General features: G+C 40.4%; 1 protein-coding gene across 1 annotated transcript in view; it reads right to left on the bottom strand.

Annotated features, from left to right (window-relative positions):
• c5 (complement component 5) overlaps positions 1–13668 on the bottom strand; it is a 152545-nt gene that overhangs the window by 115258 nt on the left and 23619 nt on the right. The window contains exons 7-9 of the mRNA XM_078549969.1: positions 9718–9808; positions 6448–6556; positions 3396–3522 (exon numbers count right to left, since the gene is read on the bottom strand). Coding sequence (XP_078406095.1) covers positions 3396–3522; positions 6448–6556; positions 9718–9808 — 327 coding nt within the window. The remainder of the gene's footprint in view (positions 1–3395; positions 3523–6447; positions 6557–9717; positions 9809–13668) is intronic.

The raw sequence follows: 13668 nt of genomic DNA on the forward strand, positions 1-13668 counted from the left end.
AACAATCCAAGATGCTCTTTGTGTGACAATTCTGTTGAAAACACCTCTACAAGCTGCTCAACTACCATAGGCATCACCCACATCTGTGACACAGCTATATCATTACCTAAAACAAATTGAACCCCTGCAATGGGCAATTTTTCCACTACCCCAACAATCACCTTACCTGTTTTTCACTTACTCTTTAAATTTACCTTCTACAATGGACTAGGTTTAGCATCTCCATGAACCCCACTTATTATCACCTGTTCCTGCAATACTCCCTCTGAATAACAAATGTTACTATCCTACAACATTAAGGATTGACTAGCCCTGTGTCTCTTAAAATTTTAATATATTTGCCAACTCCACCCTCTACACATGGAAAGTCTTCCCCTTCACATAAAGTATCTTTAAGCATTTCCACAACCTGCTCCTCAGAACTCCCTTGGGTGAATTGTGAACATATTCCCATTTCCTTACCCATCACTGATTTTTCCTGTTTTACTTGTATACAAACCACTGTTTTTTTCCTGTGCTGAACCTCAGAAACCACAGTGCTTTTACTTCTAGTACTTTTCTGTATCCCAATAAATTTTCCCTGTAATTTCCAACACACTGACTTTGTGTGCCCAACTTTATTATAATCAAAACACCTCAATTTTTGAGTGTCACTTCTACCCTCAGCGCCTTCCTTTTCAGTCTGAGAAAAAACTTCCTGGGAATTTACCCTACTCCTTCTTTTCCCTGACTACCCACCTTCCTTTCACCTTCCCACTTTTTATCCTTCTCTGTTTAAAAGGGTGACAAAAAAAGGTTTAGGTCTATGAGCTAATTCATAATCATCAGCTATCTCTGCTGCTTGTCTTACCATTTTAACCCTCTGTTCCTCCACATGAGTTCTCACTACCAAAGGAATTGAATCTTTAAATTCTTCCAAAAGAGTTATTTTTCTAAGAGCTGCAAATGTCGTCTCTATCTTTAATGACCATATCCACCAGTCAAATTACTTTGTTTTAGTCTCTCAAAGTCGATATAAGTTTGCCCAGGCTGTTTTCTCATATTCCTAAATTTCTGCCTGTATGCCTCAGGAACCAATTCATATGCACTCAAAATAGCCTCTTTTTTTTACCATATCATAGCCACCGATCTTTCTTCTAACAGTGAAGCATAAGCCTCATGTGCTCTACCCACCAACCTAGATTGTAACAATGTCCAGTTTTCCTGTGGCCATCTCATCTGTTTAGCTATCTCCTGAAATGAAATAAAGAACACCTCCACATCTCTTTCCTCAAACTTCTGAAGAGCTTGCACAAATTTAAACATCTCCCCACTAGGTTTTAGGTTAAAGGTTTTCCCATCATCGGAACTTTCCTCAGCATCTGATGTCTCTTTTTTAACGCTCTTTTTAAGCCGTACTGTCTGTCTCTTTCCTTCATTCACTCTTCCATTGCTAACTTTTCCCTCTGGAGATTTCTTTTTGAAGTAACCTCTCTTTTTTCTTTTCTTTTTCTGCTGCCTCTAGTTCCAGCTTTTTTCATTTCCAATTCTTTTTCCTTTTCTTCTGCTCCAATTCAAGTTTTCTCAGTTCCTTTGCTTGTTCAAATTCAAGCCTCTTCGTTTCTAACTGAAGTCTCACTACCTCCAGCTGTAACTCACTAGTGGCAGGTATCCCTTCCAACTTTAAATGATGTGCTATCACTTCAATTATGTCTGCTTTCTTTGTTCCTACAGGTAACCTCAACTGCAACTTATCTGACAACTCTGTTAACTTACCCTTAGATAGCTTTTGTAACACAATCAGAGTTATATCTTCTACTTACAAAAAACTTTTAGCCATGGATACAGTCATTTTGCAATCTCACCACTTTAAAAATACCACACACCAACTCCTGAATTCAAAGTGCCTTCTGTGCTCATGACCTTAAGGTTCACCAACTCTAAACTAATCAAGGAATTTCAAATATTCCGCACAATCCCCAATTTGTTATGATGTGGCAGATGTGTGCCAGGTGGATCAAATCCACGAGGGAAACTTGATCATGTGGTCACAACTGTTTTGCAATTTGTATTTTATTTCAAGATGGGTGCCTTGAATTCAGAAGTAATAATACTACCATGACTTCAGAGGTTTTTAGGAAACTAAATTAAACATTTATTAACAAAAGAAAAAATTTCAAGCACATACATAGGTCTACAAATTACCACTATAATAACTCCTAAAACCTTTAATTAATCTGGCTTCCAGTTACACCTTCATTAAGGCAACAGTAAAAACAAATAGATTTAAACAGACTCAGGCAAAACAACACAATACCCTGGATAGGAGTATTCAAAGTGAGTTTTCTCAGCTTTGGTTCCCTGATGCACAGAGGCTGGAGGCTTTTCACACTTGTGTTAGATCTTAGAATTCCTTTTCCTCTGATGCATAGCCTCATCTCTTTTATACATGTTTCTCCCTTTTTAATGCAAATTCCATTGTTCTGATCTGTCTTTGGAACTTTACCTTTCTCATAATATAAATCTTTCATAGTGCTCATATTTGGAAAAAATAAACACACTGATGGCTTAGCTTCTTCTGGCTAGGTGTCTTCTGGATGGTATCTTACCATCTCTTTGAAATTCAAACTAACCTAATTTATCTAAAAATGTAATTTTCCTCACACCTCACATTCTAAAACTTCAGCCAAGTTTACGTATTTAGCATTTCAAACCTAGCTTCTTGTTAATGACTCAAGGCTTCCAGACCAGCTGTCTCCAATTCAATTAGATCACACACAAACACACACACACAGAAATTATCCAAATCCCACTATTAGGCTACCTTTACAATAAATCACAATAATATTATGATAATTATTATATTTATTTATATTTATATTTATTACAATACAAGGCCTAAAAAACCCTATGCACCAGTCTGAAATCTTGTTGCCCATGGTGGTATACAATCCACACCTTACAAACTGACAACAGTTCCATCTCTCAATGGCGCATCTCTTGGTTGACTGCAAACATCACCAATCGCAATCTGATAGCTGATGCAAGAGGTGAAGTATTAGGTTTCAACGTTCCACGGAAAACCTGGACAACCCTTTACCACCTGAGGATGGGCCAGGGAAGATGTGGCCACTTGCTCCACAGCTGGAACATGAGGAACAGCTCAAATTGTGACTGTAGCCATCCAAGTCAGAACATCGCCCTGGGAGCTACATTCCTGGTGACATATAACAACCATTCACACTGCATCAGCTGAAGCCACTGAATGGATTGTTCACCTCAACATCAAACTTTAACTACTTCCCCAGCCAAACAAATTTTATTTTTTATTGGAGCAGCTCTGTGGTACATACATAAGCAAAGGTTATGAATTCACAGAATTTTAATTTCTCTTGTTATGAGTTATTATCTCGTACCTGAGGAATCTTGAATTGTCACTCCAATGTACAAATTGTCTCCATTAAGATCTTCAATACTACCTCGCTGCATTACTTCAGTTTCAGCTTTTGCATTGAACTCAACAGTTGCTTCTCCATCTACCATCTGATAAGGAAGCAAAGTTTGCTAATTTTATAATCTAATACTATAACAGATATTTCGAAGAAAACTAAGCTTTAATTGTCCTAAACGGACATAATACAATGTCTCATTGAGTGACATTGTAGATTGTAAATCTGTTATTGCAAGCCAATGATATCAAATAGGAAAAACAGTTGTTAATAGGACCACCTAATGTGAAGCTTTCCATCACAGTATTACAAACAGTTGTTGATATATCAGCTTTACCATTATAAAATACTAACATAAGAAATGACTAAAAGATTGTGACACAAGATAATTTGGACAGGAAGTGTACACTATAAAGCAGAACTTTTAATATATTACTTGTCAATCTCCCATGGCATTTCACATAGAAAATCAAAACCAAGTGCAGTCTTCCTGTGAAACAGATATGACAGCAGGCATAATTGGATCAGGGTGTGCTAGCATAAATCAGTCCCAATTTCAAATTCATATGTTCTGTCCTTACTTTATTGTATCACTTTCATTTTACATTTTTATTTGTGATTAAATTGCAAACCTTCGGAAAGCAGAGAAGCAGAGTTGATTGGAGCAGTAGAGGCTGGGGAACTAAAGGCGTAAAACCTAGATGCTACAGTGCTACCATTGGGGAAAGGATGCAGTGATAACATTAATAATAATTATAATTTACTTAGGGAGTTTCTATTTGTGAGAAATGGAGGGTTTTTTTATATTCTGGGGGAATATTGTGTTATTCTGTGAAGAAGGGCGTGTGTCCGTGCAAATGATTTAATTAAGCTGGGGAAGGTTATTAGGAGACAGATTGTTTGGGGGGGGGTGGGGGGGGTTTAAAACATGAAAGAAAAGAGGCATTAGGTTTGAGGTACATGTGAATAGGTTGGATCTAACATTTGGATTTTTAGATAAGTGCTGCAATACTCAGGGGAACCTTCCAGGGAAGATGAGGACCTGAGATGCTGAAAGAAAGGCTTGACAATCAAACGAGATGCCAAGAAACTCTGGGACGACTCTGTACTCACACAGCATAGGACTGGCAATGACAGAGGAAGTGCTGCTGCTCTGGGTGCCTTTTATCCCGCTGTGGATGAGGAAATGATCAAAACGTGAGTTCCGCCCACCAGTTTTGCCCGTGCGACGAGCTAAAAATCGCACCGGCAATATAACGTTGCAGTCAATAGGCTTTATAATAACCTTAATTGGTCCTTTAATTGTCGACAGGCATTGCTCCAACTCCCGCGTGTGCCTGTCGACCTCAATATTGCACGTGTGCAATGATGGCAGGACGCACACCCGACGTCTTTTCACGCAATTTAACATGCATTCGGTTTGGGCACACGCCTGATCTCAGAACGCAAGATTCAGGCCTAAGTGTTATTGTGCTTTGATTAAGTCAAATAATTAAATCAATAGTAATCAGTAGTGATATTATTAACTGTAGACGTGTTTCCCCAAGACCTTGTTTTTCATATTGGCTATTCACAGCTGGGGTATTTTGTCTGCATCATTGTTTTCCCTTTTCAAACTAGACTTACTAAAATAATAGTTGTCTTTCTTTAGCGGAAACCATTTTTCTTACAGTATTCAATGACGCTTGAATTACAAGCCAGGACAATGAATAACCTTGAATGTGGGGTGGTCAGTTATAGTGTGGAATCAAGGGATGGAGTTCAATTGACGGACACACAACCTGATTGATGGCAGATGGGAGACACCATCAAAAGATCCATAAATAAGTTGAATATTGTGAAGTCTACAAAGCCTTGCAGTGCCTGTGAGGGGAATTTGATAATTGCTCATGTTTACCAGACCCTTCTTTTGAGAAAGTAAAGCCTCGAAATGCTGGAATGGAGCCAGAAATTGGACTTAAAGGGACACAGCATCCAACATTTGGGGCTGCAGCTGGAGTGGATTAGTCAACTACTCAAGACTACGGGAGGCTAAGGACCATCAACAGAATGACTGACTGGTGTGACCACCCTTGGGTAAGGTTATTTGAAAGCTTGGTGATGTACAAACCAAGGGGAATTTCACCATTTTGTGCAGCTGTCATGAACAGACCAATTTGGGGTTAACATTTGTAAAATAGTATATAAAGTGTATGTATTTGTTACATAGTATGTATAGTACGTATGTAAAGTTGTCTTTCTTCCTTTCTTTTTTTATATATATGTGTGTTTTTTCCTTCCTTTTTAATAAAGTTATCTCTCTTTCATTTTCTTTTAATCATTAATAATTGTTTAATAGCTGTCTAATAAAGATTGTTGTTTTCATACATTGCTTGGTATTGAGTTACTCATTCCTGTTCATCCAGAGTACAACTCCAAAAGTAAGTGAGTTTCTGCAAGGGACTCTCACGCCCTTACAACTGTCCAGAGGGAATCACACTGACTTTCCTGCCCGCTACTGGATTTAGTCTCCAGAATAGAAAATTACACAATTTGTCTTTCTCACTACTATGCATGTCTCTCTGCTCTGCACCTCCCTCAATTTGACTTTCTTTGAAGTGAGCCACAGTGCAGAGCTAAATGTGAGGAACCCTGTTCTTCACCAGCCAGTCATAGGTTCCTGTATCATAGGTGGGGATCGGGTAGCTCAGTTGGCTGGATGGCTCGTTTGTGAGGCAGAGTAACGCCAACAGTGTGGGTTTAATTCCTGTACTGAGGTCATCCTTAAAGACCCTGCCTTCTTACCTTCACCCCTTGCTTGAGGTGTGGTGACCCTCAGACTAAATTTACCACCAGTCATCTCTCTAATGAGAGAGCCGCCTCTAGAACTATGGTGGCTTTCATCGTAGTTCAACGATTGAGGATTGTCCATAACATCCAAGTTTACAAAAGTTACATGAGCATCTCAAAGCTGAAATTAGAAATCAAAAACGGTGGCAAGGGTAATTAAATGCTAATCATAGTTTATGTTTTCTCTTACCACAACTGTTCGTGCTGCATGTGGCATTAGTTGCTTCTTACCATCTTTTTCCAGAATTCCAAAACGAACAAAGACAAAGGCTGATGCTATTGGTTTTTTATAAAAGTGGCTGCAAAATTGTGAAAAATTATTAGGTTAATTGTGATATGAAGTAGTGCTGTTTTCAAAAGCGAAATACTGATTAACTGGATTTTGATCTTAATAAAATGGTGTATTATTTACACCATTATATATACACACATATATCTACATTAAAGAGTTACACTGACAAAATTGAATTGACTTTCATGGCACTGTAAGTACAACAATAATAAATAGAATCCTATCTGAATTAGAAAATGATGATAGACCCGACTATGTCACGTTAACACAGGAATTCTCAGCTGGGAATCTGTGAGAAGGTTTCATTTGCAAACGGAAACTCCCATTTACGAATCCCAGAATTATTTCTCCCCAACTGCAGGAAGCGTTTTTTTAAATGATATATTTCCCTCAGTGATGTTTCTCCAATCACCGAAAATACTCTCAGCAAATCTGTTTGAATTCTCGAACGCAAACCTTTCCCCTAAAGGACGTTAGTGCACCACATGGTTTTTTACAACAATTCAGTAGTTTCATTGGGCTAATTTTTATACAGAAAATATACTTCTGTTGTATTATGGGGATCTATGGAATTATTAAAGCACAGGAAGGGGGGCTCAAATGCAGAAAGGTTGAAAATTCCTCCAATAACACAATACCACCACCTACCAGATTGCAATGTTTTAAATCAAATAAACAGGATACCTAACATCTTCCTTTGAAATGCTTGGTTCTTCAGCTGATAAAACTGTATCGCAATTGTTATAATGTACTGCTGGAAAGAGAACTCCCATTTCACAGAAACACGTCACTATACTTTAATGGTTACACTAAAAAAAAAACTTTGCAGCATCCCAATGATCAATACGAGGCCATCTTTCCTTGTTTACTTTTATCATGGTTTGGCATTTTTTAATGTTCATAAAATGATTGTAAAAATTACTTTTGTATTACTTCATCAAAACAAAGTGATAAATCAGTCCCAATGTTAATAGCTTTGAACTAACATAGTCCAGCCAGAAGATCCAATTCAAAACCATTTTTACAAAATGACTGAACAAGTACATATTGTATATATATTATATGAAACAGGTGCATGACAACATGTTAACAGTATTATAATCAAAGAGTCATTTGGTGTTACAGAGCTTGACTATTGCTGAAAAAAGAGACATGTCTAAGCTTTTCGTCTTGCACTCATCAGGACACTTGCAAAAATACCAAAATAAGGGGGAAGACAACAATCTATGCCATATGTGAAGATAGTGTTGATTGGTTGGTAAGTGGCATTGCCATGGAGAATGCACCACTGATAGTGACTGACAGTTAACTGCCAAGCATTGTTTGAAATTTAAACCAGGCAGTTTGACACTGATCAGTCAAGGCATAGCCCTGAGGATTGAGTGAGTAAACGGCTGTCACTTATTTTGTTTAGCTGAAACAGGCACAAATAATGTACATGTTCTTTCTGTCTGCAAAGAACAGGGCTCTGTGTATTAATATATGTAACTTCCAGTACACGCAAATGCGCCACATTGCGAGCCCAACTGACAATCTTAAATTGGTTGTCAGCGTAATTCTTAGCATACTGAGGATTATTTAGCCAATGTTGTCCAATCGCAGAATCACATCTAATGTTGGAATGTTTGAGTTTTTCAAGCACGGGCTGGTTAGGAACATGTACTCTGCCCGTTGTGAACAGCGGCTGGGACATGCTGTTGGATATGATCCACCAGTCTTTGGGATGTACGGCCTACATGCCTATCATCACACTGGCACTGAAATTCATATACCATATTACTCATTTGTGTGATAGGCAGAACGTCTTTTTGGCTTGACAGCAGCATCCTGTTAGTGGCAAATACCACTCAAGCATACTAGCAGCATGAAACAGCTCGCTTCAAGTGTTGCTCAAATTTTTGAGATACCTTGCCCTTCCAAAGTGATCTGAGGTAGACTGGGCACTTTTCAGGGCCGAAAGTGATGGCATTAGCACCATTCATGAGTTTGTGTGATATATAGCATGAAATGATCTGATTGGGGTTGCCACTATCCTGCAGAGTGCCTTTGATGCACCCTATTTCAATATCAAGCTTGTATGGTGAGCAAAAGGCTCGGGCTTTATTTACAAGGTTGCCGATAAAACCAATTTTATAGCTGTTGGAACTGTAAGAATCCCAACGTGTAAATTGCCCAGTGAAGATAGGCTTGCGGTAGACCGTGGCAGAGAATCCCCTGGAAGATTTCTCAGCTATCCCATACAAGCTGCAGCACTATATCATGACGATCTAGACCCACCACCATTGTGTGAATCAGTATTCAGTGAACTTATGAACTCGGCAACTCGCGCAGTTGAGTTCAGTTTTAATGACACCATATGTCCAAATAGATGGTGTTGCCATGGGATTCCCTCTAGGCCCAGCTCTCGCAAACATCTTTATTGGGTTCCCTGAGAAACGTGTCTTTGATGGAATGACACCTAAACTCCTACCCCTCACTTACTTCCGATATGTGGATGATACGTTTGCTATATTTAAAACCGCAGCTGCATGTAACAATTTCCTTACATATCCTAATGGGCTCCATCTTGGGCTCAAATTCACCTATGAAATGGAGCAGTCAAATTAACTCCCCTTCCTTAACGTAATAGTTGAGAAATCTGCTAATGGATTTTCTACCACTGTCTACCACAAGCCTACCTTCACTAGCCAATATACGCTTTGGGATTCTTACAGTTCCACACACTATAAGATTGGTCTAGACAAAATAAGTAACAGCTATTCGCTGACCCATTCTTCAAGGCAATGCCTTGACCAATCAGGTCATGCTGCCTGGATTAAATTTCAAACAATGCTTGGCAGTTAACTATCAGTCACCATCAGTGGTACATTCTCCATAGCAATGCCACCTGCCAACCAATCAGATAAATTCACATAAATTGTTGTTTTCCCCTAGATTGGTGTTCTTGCGAGTGTCCTGATGAACGCAAGATGAAAAGCTTAGACATGTCTCTTTTTTCAGCTATAAGCAAAGAATTGACATGTCCTTCGTATGAACCACTCTCAGTCTCTAGACTTATTACTTACGTTAAAGTTTTGTAACCATTTTAAACAATTGATTAGATTATATAAAAGTTAAAAATGCAACTCAATATAATCATAAAGGACAGAAACATTGCTCAATAATTACCTTGCTGTTACAGTTATTGTAAATCTCTCAAATTCTTTAAAGGAAATGTAATGTTTTTCTGGCTTGATAGAGATCAGAAAAGTTGGTAACACTGAAAAGATATCAATAGTTTGCCATCAAATAATGTTCTGGCTGGATTACATAACTCATGAGCGACAAACTGTCTAATTGAAAAGAATTCATTTTCCACTGGTTTGATCGTATTTCTAACCATTTGGGTCATTAGATCTAATTTTTAGATTGCTGCTTTCAGCATCCTTCCCTTTTTTTATTCTTTCACGGATGCGGGCGTTGCTGGTTAGTTCAGCATATTTGTTGCCCATCCCTCATTGCCCTTGAGAAGGTAGTGGTAAGCCACCTTCTTGAACCACAGCAGTCCATTTTGATGCATTTTCAATGTTGTGAATATGACTTGCAATTTAGTAGATTAACAATAATTAGAATTAAGAACTGTTCTAATTCTGTTAAAACTGGTGACAAATATACAGTTTGTCTCAGCTTCTTAAATGGTAGAATCCAATTTAGAATAGGAACCATACATTGGCCAGGATTTTCAGGTCCCGCCAGTAGCAGGCAGGACGGGAAAATCTGGAGAGCAGCCAGAAGTCAAAAGTCAACGGAAACTCCTGCCCATTGTATTTTACTATGAAGCATTGGACCAATAACTAATAAGCTTAACTATTACTTACACACAATCAAACCCTTATTGGTTTCTTTAATTTTCCCTTTACTCACTGCCCTACTCAACATGAAGTAGTTATTTTCAGTACCCTGGATCTTGCAGTAAAGATAATGGTAAAGCTATCAGCGCTCACTATTATTAAAGAGTAGATCAGACAGCAATACCTGGTGACTGTACATACACAGTTAAGTGCGGAATTCAGCAAGTTACTGTCCAAGTTGCCCTGCTACTCCAGAAGCTTCACTACTCAAGGGTCTTGCCATGAGAGTTGGCATTGAAATACCTGAAGGGCATGAAGTTGCAGTACTTACCTACCAGATATCCACTAAACATGTGAGAAAAAAATTAGAGCTTGTCTATTACAATCTAAGTGGGTTTTTAATGGCTTTATCAGTTACTGCCAAACAACCTATCTGGCACCAAAAATTAACTTTTATAAGTGTGGAGTTTCATTCTTTCAGAGTTTAATTATTGTTGGAAATTAATTTTTAAAGTTAAAACAGAAAATGCTGGAAATACTCAGCAGGTCTGGCAGAACACTGATGAAGGGTAAGTGACCTGAAACATTAATTCTATTTCTTTCTCTATAGATGCTGCCAGCCTGAGTATTTCCAGCACTTTCTGTTTTTGTTTCAGATTGCTAGCATCCACAATACTTCAAAAAAAATTACTTTTTCTTTCTGCCTCATCCTCCTCTATCAAACTAGGATGAACTAATGAAAGTTGAGGTGATGAATTAAGAGCATCACTCTGTTGTGAAATTTAATGAAACGAAATCGTATCTGAATACATTAGCAGAAGGGAAATAATGCGATGATTCAGGATGATTCATCGGGATGATTCATGTGATTCAGTCTAAGTCTCACTCTGTATGCACTGAGCAGACACAGTTCAAATGTCTTTTCAAGCTCTGCAACAATGTAAGACTGCTATGATCTATCTGACCTTTAATAAATGAACCTACACATAATATGTTAACTAATCCCTTATGCGTAGTTTAAATAGTAAATCAACTCAAGGATTTATTTTATAAGAACACAACACTCTGGCAGTGTATTGCAACAACATTAAGGGCAGAATCTTATGTCCCGCAGGCAGGTCCATATCCAACCTGATTGGGCGTAAAATAGCGCACAATGGCGTCAGGTAAGCGTCCAGATGTCATCGTGCACTCATGTGATATTTCGGTCATAGGCATGAGTGGGTGCTGGAGCTGTGCTCACCATTAATTAAGAGGCCACTTAAGGCCATTGTAAAGCTAATTGTTGGCGATTTTTTGTTGCCGGTGCAATTTCACATTCGTCGCACGGGCAAAATGGGCAGGCGGATAGTTGACAATTTCAAAAAACTCATCCACAGGTGGCATAGAAGGGGTGAGCAGCATTGTCAGTGTCAGTAGTGGGGGGTTTGGTACATAGTTTGTTTCTGGTGACTTACTGGTACTTGGCAGTTTCATCTCTGTTTGGGGCTTCATTCGTAGCATTTCCAGGCTTCATTTCAGAACTCCTTGGTGTTTCCAAGGCCCCGGGACGATTCAGACCATGTGGGCCCTTCCAGGTATCAGACAACCTTCCGTCACCTCCTCTGAGGAGGAAGAGAGGGGCAGAAGGGAGAGGAGGCCGGGTGTCCCAATGCAGCTTCCAGGGGAGCGACCAGCGGGAGGAGAGGCGCAGGCACAAGGGGCGCAGGGCTAGCAGGTAGTCCAAGGTGGAAGGGGCTGCAGAAGATGCCACTATCCCGCTGCCAGGGTTTACAGGCAGCGTTGCAGCTACCTCAATATGTCCAAAGGACAATGCCAAAGGAGGCTCCGCCTCTCAAGGGAGACTGTGACCTCCATTTGTCAGATGATTGGGCCTGAAATCGGCTCCAACTGTGTGGGTGGGCACCCCTTACCAGTGACTCTGAAGGTCACAGTGGCCCTCAACTCCTATGCCTCCGACTCTTTCCAGGAGTCAGTGGGGAATCTGTGTGATGTCTCCCAATCAGCTGTCCATAGTTGTGTCAACCTGGTGACAGAAGCTCTGTTCAGGTGGGTACTGACCTTTATTTTTTACCGTATGAAGCCAGTCAGACCGAGCAAGCCAGAGGCTTTGTAGCGATTGCTGTGTTCCCCAGCGTCCAGGGTGCAATCAACTGCACACATGTGACCATCAAGGCACCAGCGGGTCAGTGGGGTCCCTTCGTCAACAGGAAGGGATTCCACTCCATGAACATGCAGATAGTGTGTCACCACAGGATGCAGATTCTGCAAGTCTGTGCAAGGTACCCTGGCAGTTCCCATGACGTGTACATCCTGAGACACTCTCAGGTGCCAAGGCTCTTCAGTGCTCCAGCCTGACTGGATGGAATGGCTGCTGGGTGACAAGGGCAATCCGTTGAAGAGGTGGCTCATGACACCTCTCCGCCACTCAGAGGCAGAGAAGCGTTACAATACCAGCCATGCTTCCACAAGGGCGGTGATGGAGAGGACCATAGGTCTTCTCAAGATGCGCTTCCAATGGCTGGACCATTCAGGGGGTGCACTACAATACCTCCCAGAATAGGCGTCACTGATTGTGGTTGCATGCTGCACTCTCAACAATCTGGCACTTGCAAGGGGGGACCCACTGGAGGAAGAGGATCTTGACGCAGCTGCACAGGCCATAGATGATGAATCCAGTAGTGAGTCAGAAGAGGAGCACAGTGAGGAGAACACTGAGGACATGGAGGCAGACCTTGGTAACCTCCAGGGAGGCAGGAACGCTTTGATCCAACCCTCCCTCAGCTAGGCTACCAAAGATCAGCTTCAACCGCATGCCAGGGCTGCTGCCTCCGTCCCAGATGACTGAAATGACCCTTTCATTTGAACCCAAAGAACACTCAGTGCCTGTGCAATAAAGATCAGAGCTACTCACATCCAGCATTACCTACTGGCATTCGCTACACCAAAAAAATAAAAAGGTGAAGTATACTCAAGCCAATATGACAAAAACAAAATTTATCTCATTTTGACAATCCAAAACAATTTACATAACCTTCTCTGGTCTTCATTCCGAGACCAGTATAGCTAAAGCAAACATAAATGAACAGAAAATCCCGTGAACTGTCCCTTTTGTGCTCATGGTGTCTTTAACTTATGTTTCCGATGCTACGTCTTGGTGCCCACCCCTTGCTGTTACTGGCATTGGAGACAGCCTGCTGACTCTGCTGTCATGTTGGCCTTGATGACCTTGGAGGTCGTCCTCTGGACTGTGGAGCCTACGTTTGCCCCACCTGGAAGGGTGCGGCCA

Source organism: Cetorhinus maximus, chromosome 10 (assembly GCF_964194155.1).
Source record: "Cetorhinus maximus chromosome 10, sCetMax3.hap1.1, whole genome shotgun sequence".
In the NCBI taxonomy this organism is placed as follows: Eukaryota; Metazoa; Chordata; class Chondrichthyes; order Lamniformes; family Cetorhinidae; genus Cetorhinus; species Cetorhinus maximus.